At 49.2% G+C, this 13,795-nt stretch overlaps 1 protein-coding gene and 1 long non-coding RNA gene across 3 annotated transcripts; one reads left to right on the forward strand and one right to left on the reverse strand.

Annotated features, from left to right (window-relative positions):
• Positions 1 to 2,538: 2,538 nt before the first annotated feature.
• Positions 2,539 to 3,246, reverse strand: LOC123076372 (zinc finger protein ZAT11-like). Its single transcript, XM_044498661.1, has one exon. The coding sequence runs from the start codon at positions 3,157 to 3,159 to the stop codon at positions 2,539 to 2,541; it is 621 nt and encodes a 206-aa protein (XP_044354596.1). The 5' UTR covers positions 3,160 to 3,246.
• Positions 3,247 to 10,893: 7,647 nt separating this feature from the next.
• Positions 10,894 to 13,452, forward strand: LOC123074958 (uncharacterized). 2 transcript variants are annotated; one of them, XR_006436067.1, is made up of 5 exons: positions 10,894 to 11,104; positions 11,213 to 11,273; positions 12,063 to 12,206; positions 12,511 to 12,566; positions 13,368 to 13,452. It is a non-coding gene; the product is annotated as an uncharacterized lncRNA (long non-coding RNA). The 2 variants fall into 2 exon arrangements; XR_006436066.1 differs by lacking the exon at positions 13,368 to 13,452 and having other exon boundaries at positions 12,511 to 12,660.
• Positions 13,453 to 13,795: the final 343 nt, after the last annotated feature.

Below are 13,795 nucleotides of genomic sequence, written 5' to 3' on the forward strand. Positions count from 1 at the left end.
CACCGTCGAGTGGTAGGAACCAATCGAAATCCGCTGGTGCGTTTGGCTTGGTGATCTGTACCACTCACGTCCCCCACGCCCACTACCGCAAGCAGAGGTACGTCCTCTGCGATGCCGGTGATAGTTGCAGGTGAAGGAACTGGGACACACCACCGTTAGAGGAGGACGCGTCGCCGCGACCTCGGGCTCGGGACTGAGCGTGGCAGCACGGATCGATGCTTCTGGTCAGCGGCGAGGACGTAAGGTAGCTGGATCCAGCCATTTGAGCGGCATGGTGGTGCCTTAGTGCAGTGGCTATTCTGTGTGTTGGCTGTGGGGTCAGCTGACCCCACAACTTTTGGTAAAAACAACCTAAACACTGTACATTGTGAAGAATTTTTTTAAAAAATAGCAATGACCCCACAGATTCTTGAGGCTGGCTTCACCACGGTTGGAGTGGATGCATGGGCGGGCCAGCAAGGGGATGCATGTGCTTGGGCGGTGGCGGAGTGGATAAGGTCGAGCGATGGAAGTGGGGAAATTTTGCTCCAGCGGTGGCGAGGTATATTTAAGAATTGGCCGGGCTAGAGTATATTTAAGAGTTAGCCGGGCTATGGAGTAAAAATTTGCTCCTCTAAAGGACTAAGAGATTGTGTAGGTGGGCTTTAGAGGATTTTTTTACTCCTCTAAAGCTTCCTAGGGGATCAGTTAGAGATGCTCTAACAACATACCTACGTGTGCATGTGAACAACAAATTTGGGTACCTTTTTTAGATTCAAAAAAATTGGGTAGTTGGGTAGCCATCCAAATTTTGCTGGCAGTTCCAACAAACAAAGCTACCAAAGCGACCAAAATAGCCACAGGAAAGACAAACGCCACCCGCCCCACCATGCGTCCATGTCGACCAATTCCTATATCGGATATCATCGCCGCCACTACTGCACCTTGCCGCTCAAATCCATCACTCATGGCTGACATACCGACCTCCGCGACCACCATCGAGCTTGCAACTCCGCTCAGGCCCACCCGATTCCGGTTGCCCCACAGCTCCCCACCGCGGATCCTCGCCTCCCGCCCCCCAAGCCCCCTCCCGTCGCCGGAAAATATGTTGTGGAGCTTAGGCTCAGGTGCACCTTCTTATCTAGCCATCCATCTCTGCATCGCGATTCGTGCAAGGATTTTTGTCTTTTTTGTTTCTTCCAAATAAAAGAACATATGAACTTCAAACTTTGCAGCACAACAAAACATTCTAACTAGAATGTTAGAATGTGGGATTTTTTCCAGATTTTTTTGTGCATCATAAATACTAAAAATAACATTTTTGAATAAATAAAATCTCATTTTGTATATTTATGTCGGTCAAACAAATCTATAAGTTTTTTCTCACATTGCAGTAAGAATGTTTTGCTATCTTGCAAAGTTTGAAGTTCATATGTTGTTTTATTTGGAAGAAAAAAAAGGAGAAAATTTCATGTAGTAAGTTAGTTGTTTAGCACAGATCTCAAAGCTATATTTAAGGGTAAGGATAGATGGTGTCCATGAGCCCAAGCTCTAAAAATCCACGTCCTCCTATCGCCTCCCCCGACCACCATGTCGTTGAATCCACCGCCAAGCTCCCGCCGCCGTCCACGAGCACCACATCACCAGACCAGCCCTTGAGCTTCCAGCCATGCCTACCCCGAGCACCGCGCCGCCGGATTCCGTCACCATCCCTGAACATGTTGCAGCTGCCGTCGTCGAAGTATTACGGTGTGAGGCTCCAGCCATGGGGCAAATGGGTAGTGGTGATCTCTAATCTAGAACGCGGGAGCGTGTGTTGCTTGGCACGTTTGCCACCGCGGAGGAGGCGACATGCATCTACGACGCCATGACAGTACTCCGCTTCTTTGGAGCCAGGTGAAGCTCAACTTGCCCGCCGATAGCACCTCCGCAGTCGCCATTGTGCCTTGTATTAGCGTCGTCTCCAGAGCCGAGGAGAGGGAACACCGCTTGGCCGAGGTGCAACTTGTAGCCGAGCGGGCCAATGACACCTTCATGCTGCTCTCTTCCTGGAGGAGCCGCTGCTCCTCGTCGAGAACTGAGCATTCTTCGAGTCTATAGAGCACGAGCACAAGGTCGAGCGCAAGTGCCATGAGCTCACCCGCCTCAAGGCCGAGTGCGAGGAGATGTTCGAGGAGCTCTTCGAGCCCGCGATGAACTTGGTGTTTGCGTTTCCACACATGGAATTGAATTTTAATCCGAATCTCTTGCACAGTAATATAAATCATGTTTCGTCACTACAAGTGGGCCCCATGCCATGTTGGTGGCACGTCAGCCATATACGGTGCCATGTCGGCACACTTTATGTCTATGGATGAGATTAACACCGTATTTGCACGTTTGTGCCAAGTTTTAGAAGTATTTTTCAAGTTCAAGGACTAAATCAAACATCCGTGACAAATTCAAGCACCACTGATGTATTTAACTTTTCTTAAACCATCGATCAACAAATTGAAATAGAGACATCAGTATCTTCCAATCTAACACAACAAGGATCTAGTTGCAAGAATGCAAGTATGTTTATCTTTTTCCCAACTTATCCAAACATTCCTTCTCGCTCGGCTCGTGGGCCTCGGCATCGGCGGTGTGCCGGCGCATGTGCCCGCTCAGCGCCTTATGTACACCCTGCCCGGTAGCAGCGCCGAGCCCCGCCACGCTCCTACACTTGGCGCAGTTCTCCGAAGGCGTCAGGTTCAGGCCCAGGCAGATCCCGCCGGCGCATGTGGCCGCGGCCTCGGCCTCAACACGGTGCCGGCGCATGTGCCCACCCAGCGCCTGGCCGACGGCGAACTGGAGCCCGCAGACGGGGCACACGTGCACCCTCGGCCTTGGCGGCACCGGGGGCATCTGGCGGCCGAGGCAGAGCGCCGCGCCGTCGTCGGCGTTGCCAACCGCGTGCAGCTGCGGGTGCTGCAGCTTGGGGCGCTTGTGGCTGGCGCGGTGCCCCCCGAGCGCCTGGAACGTGGGGAACTGCCGGTTGCACGTCTTGCACTCGAACACGCGGCCGCCGCCCATCGCCTGCGCTGCCCCGGCGACGCCGCGGTGGTGGTGCTGGTGCTGCTGCGCGAGGAGCATGAGCACGCGGGCCGTGTCAAGGCTGCCCAGCTCCATGTCCCACACATCCCTGCCCCTCTTGCTCATGATGTCTCTCGAGTTGAGACTTGAGACTCGATCGCTGGCAGGCTAGTCCCGCGATCAAAAAGTCGCGCTGTGCTACTGGATCGTGTATGGCTCTCGGCTGCACTGTGTAATGCATATGTGGCTCTGGCCCGTATGTCTGGTGGCTCTTATACAGTGTGCGCAACTTGAGTTGGGGTCTGGTGGACGTAGGAAACAAATGAGCGCGCACGCACGACTAGTACTAGTGGCTCGCAAGTGTTTGTTGGCTGGCTTCTAGACGTGGACGTGTGTGCATCTACTTTTCGATGGGGAAGTTTCACCGCGCGGTGCCAGAGATTAGTTACTCGTAGTACTACCAGTCTACTACAGTAAGTATACCACCCGTACGGATCTGCGTTCAATCTTGTCATGGCATCATGGGAGTCTAGATAGCAGTATCTAGTCTGGTCAACATGTGTGTTCAGGCGAGCTGACTCTTCTAGAGCGGCCGGCAGCTGCGCGCACCGGCTACAGAACCGTAAACACCAGACACATGTGGACCTGCTCGATGGTGGCCTAGCGTGTGCGCGGGTGGTTCACCGTGCCGTGCGTGCTTTACTTCCGCGCGACGATCTCGACCCAGCACGCACGTACGGGTTTCGGCCGGTGTTTCACACTCCCGTTGGTGCACCTTGTCTTGTTGCTGCGGTCACCAAATTTATTGTGTCGGCTCGACGGGTCAAACCGATGTTTGAGATGAGATCGACACGACTAGCTCGGTTCAAATCCTCTAGAATGAGCGGCGTGACGTCCATGTTCAAAATGGGGCCCGTAACCTCCGTGGAATTTAGAAACTCGTATTATAGATACCACGTACTTCCTCTTTAAAGAAATACTCCCTCTGTAAAGAAATATAGGAGCGCTTAGATTCCTACCTTACGGAGGGAGTACAACATAAGATTGTTTAGATCATTAAAGTACACACGAACATAGCAAACTCGAAGGAGCATTATAAGATTGTTTAGATCATTAAAATAATGCGTGCCGACGTCGTCATCGCCCCTTCCTTGCTGGAGCCGGGCAAATCTTGCTGTAGTAGACAGTCGGGAAGTCGTCGTGCTAAGGCCCCATAGGACCAGCGCACCAAAACAGTAACAACCGGCGTTGAACAGTAGCATAAATCAGAAGGATCCAACCTAAAGACACACGAACATAGACAAACTACGACAAGATTCGAGTAAATCCAACAATGCCAGATTCATCGGAGACACACCTTCACACGCCCACCGAAGATACTAGACGCACCACCGAAACAGGGACTAGGCATGGAGAACCTTATTCCATCTTCAGAGAGCCGCCGCCGTCTCGTCTTTCTGAACATGATACAAACCCTAACAAAACTCAAAGGAGCATCTAAAGACGGAGCCTCCTGCCAGCAAGAGCCGGGATCCACTACGCCGCCATGGCCCTAAGGCCACCGGAGACGAGGCGGACCGGCGGCGGAGCCGGCGGGAGACAGAGGAAGCCTAGCCTTTTCTTTTCTTGGAGGAGAAGATGAAGTACAGGGGGAGACTAGCTAGCTACTCCCTCTGTTCCTAAATATTTGTCTTTTTAAAGATCTCAAATGAACTACCATATACGGATGTATATAGACATAATTTAGAATGTAGATTCACTCATTTTGTTCCGTATGTAGTCATTTGTTGAAATCTCTAAAAAAACAAATATTTAGGAACGGAGGAAGTAGTTGTCTTTTCAGATTATTACATAGCAGTCCAAGTTAGTGTTGATTAATCCCTTGACCGGAATTAACGGCTGCTAGCCAGCTGCGGACATCTGATAGGAGTGTGCTGAACATGATCGTGCAGGCTGCTCGACCGCTAATTGTCATATATTTTTCCCTAGAGAACGAATGACAGGTTCTGCAATGACGAGCTTCTGGGAACAAGCAACTCTGCAGCAGCCAAGTCAAATGTTATTGTGTGCTAGCCCGCGTTCTTAGCCTTGCCACTTGTCAGGAGTTATATTCAAACAAACATAATTAAAGTTCTTGCCAAGATTTATTTTTATTTTTAGGAGAAGGCCATCATGGCTAGATTTATTATAACTTAAACAACGCAACATCTCAACTCCTAATGGAGCAGTTGGTAGTCTCCGCCGGTCAATTTTCGTCCCACCAGAGACGGTTAATTTTCGTCCTCAATCCCACCTCCCGCAACCCAGCGATTCCCCCCTTCCGCCCTCGAGACCGACAAAAAAAAATCGGTATGCTACCACGATGCCAGTTGTGAAACACTATAGTTCATCAAAAGAAAATTGTCCTAAAAAAACCTACGACGGTTAACCTACGAAAATTAGCAAGACGTTGCACGTGCGTTGCGAACGAGCGAGCGAAGCCTTTGCCACGTGCGTTGCGAACGAGCGAGCGAAGCCTTTGCCCTCGAGCGACGCCACACCAGATCCTTCGCCCTCGCAGCCGCCGCCGATCCCCTCCCTCAAACGCCGCCGCCCGTCGCTGCCGCCCCCGCCACCTTCCGTCGCGGCTCCTTCGCCCTCACAGCCGCCGCCGATCCCCTCCCTCAAACGCCGCCGCCCGTCGCTGCCGCCCCCGCTACCTCCCGTCGCGGGCAGGCGGGAGGAGCCCTGCCCGGCCATGGCGACACCACCGGCGGCCTCCTCCTCCCCCTCACCTTCTCTCCCTCTCCCAAGGGAGGGAAGGAAATGGAAGGGATCTGATTGGAGCGGTGGATCTGCGCCCTTGCCGTCTCTTCTTTTCTTCACCGATTCCAGGAGGAGATCGAAGTGGGAGGTAGACGAGCAGGAGCGCCGCGTCCGCGACAACGATGAACGACGACCCAGGTAACGCTATCTCCCTGCCCTCGCCCCAACCCATCTTCTCCCCGTAGCCTGTACTCACGCGCCCCCAGGTTCTCCTCTCCCATGGCAGGGACACCAACTGGTGGCGCAACGGACAGCGGGAGATCGGCTGGTGGCACCGGATGGCAGGAGGCCGCAGGACCGTGCGAGGAGCAGGTAGCCGGAGGATGTCGCCGGTGGAAATCTGGCAAGTGGCAGCGGCATAGAGGGCTTATGGTTTGATGTTGGTTTTTTTACCTATAGCACTGAATTTCATGTATAGGTTGTGCTGATCCTAAGATTGCCAAAAACTGCTTCGTAAAAATCACCCAGGTCTGCTTTTTATTGTGATTATGCAAATTGCTCGAAACCTGAGTTGTCCTATTTTGTTGATGAAGGAATTGAAATCTGAAGACATGGTGATTTTTACCCAATGGGTTGTGACACCCCGAGAATCATGCTATAGTAACCCTCTGTGATTAAGCTAATCATGTTGCTAAACAGGGCTTGATCACATTTGAAACACATTTCCTTTCAAACTCCTAATTCAAACTTCAATTAAATTTAAAGCGGAAAATAAAAGTTTTCAAAAATTTAAACAAAAATGTTCGGGCCATGCCAGAAATTGCACTGATAATTATTGTGGAGAAAACACATTTTTATAAGATACCTAAATACTTTTAAATGAAATAAAACAGAAAAGAAAATAAACAAATAAAAAGAAATGCAAAAGAACACAGAACAAAGAAAAAAGAAAAAGAAAAGGGAGAAGGCCCCCCCACTAGACCCCTGGCCCAACTGGGCCAACCCCCGGCCCAGCCCACCTCTCCCACTCGCCCCCTTCCCTGTTCCCCCGACCGGGGTCGGAACAGGGGCCGGTCCCCGCCGCACCACCTCGCCGGCGACGGGGAGGATAAGGGCGCCAGCACCCCCCCGCCTCCTCGGGCCTCTCTCCCACTCGCCCCCGCTCTCCTCTCGGCCTCTGTGCCTCTCTCTTTCCCCCCAGATCCGCGCCGCTCCTCCCTTCCCCACGCCCGACGCGGTCGCCGCCGTTCACCGTCGTTCACACGGCCACCGTACCCACCTCGCCGCCCCAAGGTGTCTCCAAGGACCGCCGCCGCCCGCTGCTTCGTCTGGTGCAGCCCGTTGGAGACCGGAGCCCCTGCAACGACCTCCCCGAGCTCTTCTTCCCCGCACGGCCGCCGTCGATCGCCGCTCCGTTTCGCCTCCGACGAGCCTCCCCGAGCACACTGCCGTCTCCCTACAGCCTCGCAGTGAGCCTCTCCCCCTCCTCCCCTGTCCTTTCTCTCTCGCGCGCCCCCTAGCTGCTTCCCCACGCGCGCCCGAACGCCGCGCCGCGGAGCTCGCCGCCGGCAGGGCTCCGGTGACCTTTTGGTCACGGGCTCAAGCCCGTTGCACTCCCCACCTCGCGTAGATGCCCCCCAGCCCCTCCGCTTGCTCGATAGCCCGCCGTAGCCTCATTTCCGTCGGGCACCCGTGCGCGCCGCCGCCTCCGCCGCTCGCCTCCGCCGATTCCGGCCAAGTCCGGCGAAGCCCCGGCCACCACTGGATGCAGCGCTGCGAGCTCTTTCGAATGGGCCTAGCCCCGCTCCTCCCCGAGCCCCGTAGCGCGATTCCGGCCAACTCCGGCGACAGGCCGCCGCTGTTTTGGTCGCCGGAGTCGCTCCGGCGCCGGCCGCCGACGTGGCTGGCCTGGGGCAACCCCCAGTGCCACTGCCAGTGGGCCCCGTGGGCCCAGTTGACTGGGTTGACCCAGTCAACTGCTGACTGGGCAGGCCCAGCCACTGACATGCGGGCCCCGCCGCAAAAATTAAAAAAAAAGGGAAAAAGAAAAATGTTTTATAAATAAAAATAATTAGATTAACTAATCACTCACTGACATATGGGGCCCACCCCTCTAATTAGACTGTTAGTTTAGTTTAAATTAATATTAGACTAACAGAGGCTGACATGTGGGTCCCACTGGACCCACCTGTCTGGGTTGACTGGTCAGCCGACCTGTTGACCTGCTGACGTCAGCATTACCTCATGCTGACGTCATAATTAATTTTTGCTAAATTCAAATAATTCCAGAAATTCAAATAAACTTTGAAAATTCATATCTTTTAAACCGTAACTCGGATGAAAATGTTTTCTATATGAAAGTTGCTCAGAACGACGAGACGAATCCAAATACGCAGTCCGTTCGTCCACCACACCTCCCTAACCTATCGAACTAGCAACCTTCCCCCTCCGGTCATCTGTCTGGCATAGGTCCGGAATCGGGAAAACATTCCCGGTTGAATTTCCCCCTTCACCTATTCGTGTAGACATACGTTAGGTCACACCCGACACATCGTATTACCACGTTATGCTTTGTGATGCTATGTTTGCTTTATATTTACTGTTTCTTCCCCCTCTTCTCTCCGGTAGACCCCGAGACCGATGTTGCCCCTGTGATCGACTACGTCGACGACAACCCCCTCCTTGCCAGAGCAACCAGGCAAGCCCCCCCCCCCTTGATCACCAGATATCGCCTACTCTACTCTCTACTACTTGCATTAGAGTAGTGTAGCATGTTACTGCTTTCGATTAATCCTATTCTGTTGCATAGCCTGTCATTGTTGCTACAGTTGTTTCCCCTACCTGCTATCCTACTGCTTAGTATAGGATGCTAGTTTTCCATCAGTGGCCCTACATTCTTGTCCGTCTTCTGTGCTATACTATCGGGCCATGATCACCTGGGCGGTGATCACGGGTATATACTACATACATTATATACATGACACATGTGATGACTAAAGTCGGGTCGGCTCGTAGGAGTACCCGCAAGTGATTCTGATGAGGGGGCTGAAAGGACAGGTGGCTCCATCCCGGTAGAGGTGGGCCTGGGTTCCTGACGGCCCCCGACTGTTACTTTGTGGCGGAGCGACAGGGCAGGTTGAGACCACCCAGGAGAGAGGTGGGCCTGGCCCTGGTCGGCGTTCGCGGATACTTAACACGCTTAACGAGATCTTGGTATTTGATCTGAGTCTGGCCATTTGGTCTATACGCACTAACCATCTACGTGGGAGTAGTTATGGGTATCCCGACGTCGTGGTATCAGCCGAAGCTCTTTTGACGTCAGCAACTGAGTGGCGCGCGCCGCATTGGACCGTAAGCTCGCGCTTGTATTAAGGGGGCTAGGTCTGCTTCCGGCCGCGTACGCAACGTGCAGGTGTGCATAGGGCGATGGGCCCAGACCCCTGCGCGCATAGGGTTAGACCGGCGTGCTGACCTCTCTGTTGAGCCTAGGTGGGGCTGCGACGTGTTGATCTTACGAGGCCGGGCATGACCCAGAAAAGTGTGTCCGGCCAAATGGGATCGAGCGTGTTGGGTTATGTGGTGCACCCCTGCAGGGAAGTTTATCTATTCGAATAGCCGTGTCCCTCGGTAAAAGGACGACCCGGAGTTGTACCTTGACCTTATGACAACTAGAACTGGATACTGAATAAAATACACCCTTCCAAGTGCCAGATACAACCCGGTGATCGCTCTCTAACAGGGCGACGAGGAGGGGATCGCCGGGTAGGATTATGCTATGCGATACTACTTGGAGGACTTCAATCTACTCTCTTCTACATGCTGCAAGATGGAGATGACCAGAAGCGTAGTCTTCGACAGGACTAGCTATCCCCCTTTTATTCTGGCATTCTGCAGTTCAGTCCACTGATATGCCCCTTTACACATATACCCATGCATATGTAGTATAGCTCCTTGCTTGCGAGTACTTTGGATGAGTACTCACGGTTGCTTCTCTCCCTCTTTCCCCCTTTCCTATCTATCTGGTTGTCGCAACCAGATGTTGGAGTCCAGGAGCCAGACGCCACCGTCGACGACGACACCTACGACACTGGAGGTGCCTCCTACTACGTGCAGGCCGCTGACGACGATCAGGAGTAGTTAGGAGGATCCCAGGCAGGAGGCCTGCGCCTCGTTCGATCTGTACCCCAGTTTGTGCTAGCCTTCTTAAGGCAAACTTGTTTAACTTATGTCTGTACTCAGATATTGTTGCTTCCGCTGACTCGTCTGTGATCGAGCACTTGTATTCGAGCCCTCGAGGCCCCTGGCTTGTATTATGATGCTTGTATGACTTATTTATGTTTTAGAGTTGTGTTGTGATATCTTCCCGTGAGTCCCTGATCTTGATCGTACACATTTGCGTGCATGATTAGTGTACGGTCAAATCGGGGGCGTCACAAGTTGGTATCAGAGCCAACTGCCTGTAGGAATCCCCCTTTCCACACTCCTTGGCCGAAGTCGAGTCTAGACATTACAAAACTTCTACTAACATGGCTGTGTGTCTTACGGGCCCACGTCGCCATTGGGTGGTATTAGGACCTTTTACTCCTTGTCTATACTCTGGGACTCTGATCTCTCTTCTATTCGGGTTAAGTGAATTTTACTAAATCTAACATTAGGATCTCGTTATCACTTTCACCCGGAGAGCCCTTTATTACTGATGATCGTCTGCTGCACGTGAAGACCCTGAAGATACTCTCCGCTGATAACCCGAGAACTTGTGTTCATTGCTTAATGATCAACTAGAACAAAGTTTCATAGCCTTCCAGATTTGTCAAATCTACAATAACAGGATAATTCCTGTTAGACATGTTATTCTACTGGTACATGTCATATAACAAAATTCTTGTATTTTGGAAGGAGAAAACATTGAATGGAGCAATTATGCAATTCAAGTGGCATGGTCATCAGAGGTTTTGTTTTTTCTTAATCGTGACATGTGTTAATATTGTGCAAATCAGAATATCATTTTTTAGGTTTGCAAATAAAATTAACCTGAATAAAGTATTTTAAACTTAGTGAGCATAATAGTGTTTTGTAGTGTGAGGATAATAAGGTGAAGTGAGGCTGCTGCTCGCCGGTGGCTCGCCGGCCATCCGAGAGCCGGAATTGCGGCCCCACGCGAGGGAAAGATCAGCGTTGCTGCAACCACGGCAGGACACCCACCATGCGCGTACCATACAGGCAGCATCAGCCTCACTTCACCTTGGATGACATGACGATTATGAAATATTCAGTCATCCCCCTTGGGTCTACCTGTTGGACACTTGGACCTACTCATGTGTTTGAGGTAATGCTTGAATAAAATAGCTATGCAAATTTTTATTTCTTTTCAGATAAATGAGGAGATTTGGTAATGCTTAAAGAAAAGATCTACTCTATGGTTGTTTCTCTGTAGATGATTGTGCAGAAAAGCTGAAAAACGGGATAAAATTCTATGTGAGAGATGACCGCTAAAGGTACTTAACTTTGGTAGCTAATGTTGTGTGCAGATTTCTTTCTACAAGATGTGGGTGTAAATTCTTATTGTTGCAATGATGCAGTAGCACTGGCGCAAGGTCGACAATTTTTTACTTCCATATATTCAGTCCTTGCATGCATTTTCTGAGTATGTTCACGATTAGTATGCAGGTTATTTGTTTCCCCAGTATGGACCGCGACATAGGGAAAGATTAGCATTGCTGCAACCATGGCAAGACACCCACCATGCGTGCACCTTACAAGTTGCAGCAGCTTCACTTGGTTGTCAATGACATATCGAGTATAAAATAGATAGCTAGCTGCAAGCATTGCTCCTCCCCGCCCGACAGAACAAACTTTTGCAACATGCCCTTTTCTCCTCTGCCCCATTCCAGCCATCCCTCCATCTACCTGTTGGACTTGCTCACCTTGTGTTTGGGGTAATGCCTAATGAAAATAGATAGCGATGATTATTTCTTTTCACATGATTGTGGTGATTTAAAATCTAAGAACATATCCTTTGGTGCTGAATTTAGGATACAGTGCATGCCATATTATTAAATCCCATACAGCAGAGTCTTAGGTATTTTATTTTCTGACCAAATTATGATTTTTACTGCAAAATCAAATTATGAATGCTTAATCTAAGGTATTTCTTACTCTGTTTGATCTAGGTTTCTATCAATTATTACCTGCCTTTTGAATTTTCTTTTGTGGGGATTTTTCTTCTGAGTTATGTTGAGGTGAATGTAGCTGCTGGTCATACTTTAACCACATGTCAATTGCAGGAGTGCGACGCCACCATCCTGTGCCACAAACCATACCAAGAATGGCGGGTTATGGATAGAGTTCATTTGATCCATCTGATAAAAATACCTATTGGGGAATAAGCATGAAAAGTAATCAACCACTCTTTCCGCAGTGGAGTTCGGGTATGCCTGCTCCTCTATTTATTTGACTATTGTTAGATTGGTTCATCCTGGTATGACATGTTAATGAAGGTGTTGTTTCATTCCTCGTACGATCTGGATACCTTTCAATTGATTAGTTCTTCTTTTGGATTACTCTATATTAATTCCCTATGTGTATCTTTATTATGTTCCTCAAGACCGAGTAAGAAAATTATTTTGTTGATATTAGTTTCAAGGGAACATGGTACCCTACGACACAGGAAGATTACTGAAAATCAGTTCAAAATCTGATCAAGTCTAATCTTCTCTGTTGTCTGTACTGCAGCCGTGATGATCAGAAGTTTAGGACCACACTGTAGTCAAGAAAAAGGAATGATCTTCGTAAGCTACACCCTTTCGATCCCAATCTTACCTTTTTTAAATTAGTTTTGTTAGTGCTTCCATTACTTTCTGTTAAAATATGCTTAATGGGCTAGAGACTGTATATTTTCAGAAAGTTATAGTGTGTGGTATGTTTGCTGAACTTGTGATGACGGTTCTTCAGGAAGGACTTTCGTCCCTATATTTTAACTTTGAACATCATTATATTTAGACAAATGATGTGTTTACTGAATTATCGTTGTTTAATTTTTGAAGTTATGCCTTTCGTAATATTGCATTGTAGATAGACAAAAAGATATAGGTATTAAATTTTGTGGCTCTAGCATAAATGTTTATCACCACGGTGACATTTATTTTTCAATTTAGATAAGAAAAAAGAGATAAGTATTGAACAGAGAGTAGAGAGGATAAGAGCATTGTAGTTCAGCGTGGTTCATGCCAAAGACTGTGATACATATAATTTCTTAGGATAGTGCAAATTCATTGATGATGCAGCGGAAGTAACACAAGTTCTGCTAGAATTTCTCTCACATAACATGGATAGAGGTGAGTTTTGCATAATCCATCTCAGTAACAAGCTTGCATTGAGTTATTCTTTTCAAGAAGCTTACCATGCACAACTACAGGATACTTGTAGTTCTCAGTGGCAATTGATAGCTACATTCTTCAATGGGAGACCTAGCATGCCTTGAGTACAACAATACATGATCTTCTGGCAACAAACTGTTCATGATTGACGCATAATATGTCCTCTGTCCGCATTTTAATTATTTATATTAATATTTCTGGTTATCACTGCAGGAGTTGAAATGGATTTGATGAGGGAAGTCTGCAATGCAGACTGTGTTAAGTGTACCCGCTCCAGATTTCATTGACAGTAAATGGTCCACTGCTATCGGCAGGTGCCTTCTTGCACTCTTCTAACCCAGATTTGGCATGTTTTTCATTTTCTACTATCATCGCGTAGTTGCACAAAAATACGTAAGAGCATGGCTCAAAACCCACAGAGAGGCACAACTTTGAAATGGTTTTATTTAAACAATGAAACAATGTTATTTGACTGAAAATCTGTAGTATATTTTGATTATGGGGACACAGCTGAAATGTATACACCAAGAAAACATAACTCTCTTCAGTTGAATTTCAAATTCATGTTGTGGAAATCAAATCCATTTCAAATTCCATGATTTCGGCTAGAATGATTAATGCTATGCCGCTGCTGATGCCAA

This window comes from Triticum aestivum, chromosome 3D, assembly GCF_018294505.1.
Source record: "Triticum aestivum cultivar Chinese Spring chromosome 3D, IWGSC CS RefSeq v2.1, whole genome shotgun sequence".
Taxonomy (NCBI): domain Eukaryota; kingdom Viridiplantae; phylum Streptophyta; class Magnoliopsida; order Poales; family Poaceae; genus Triticum; species Triticum aestivum.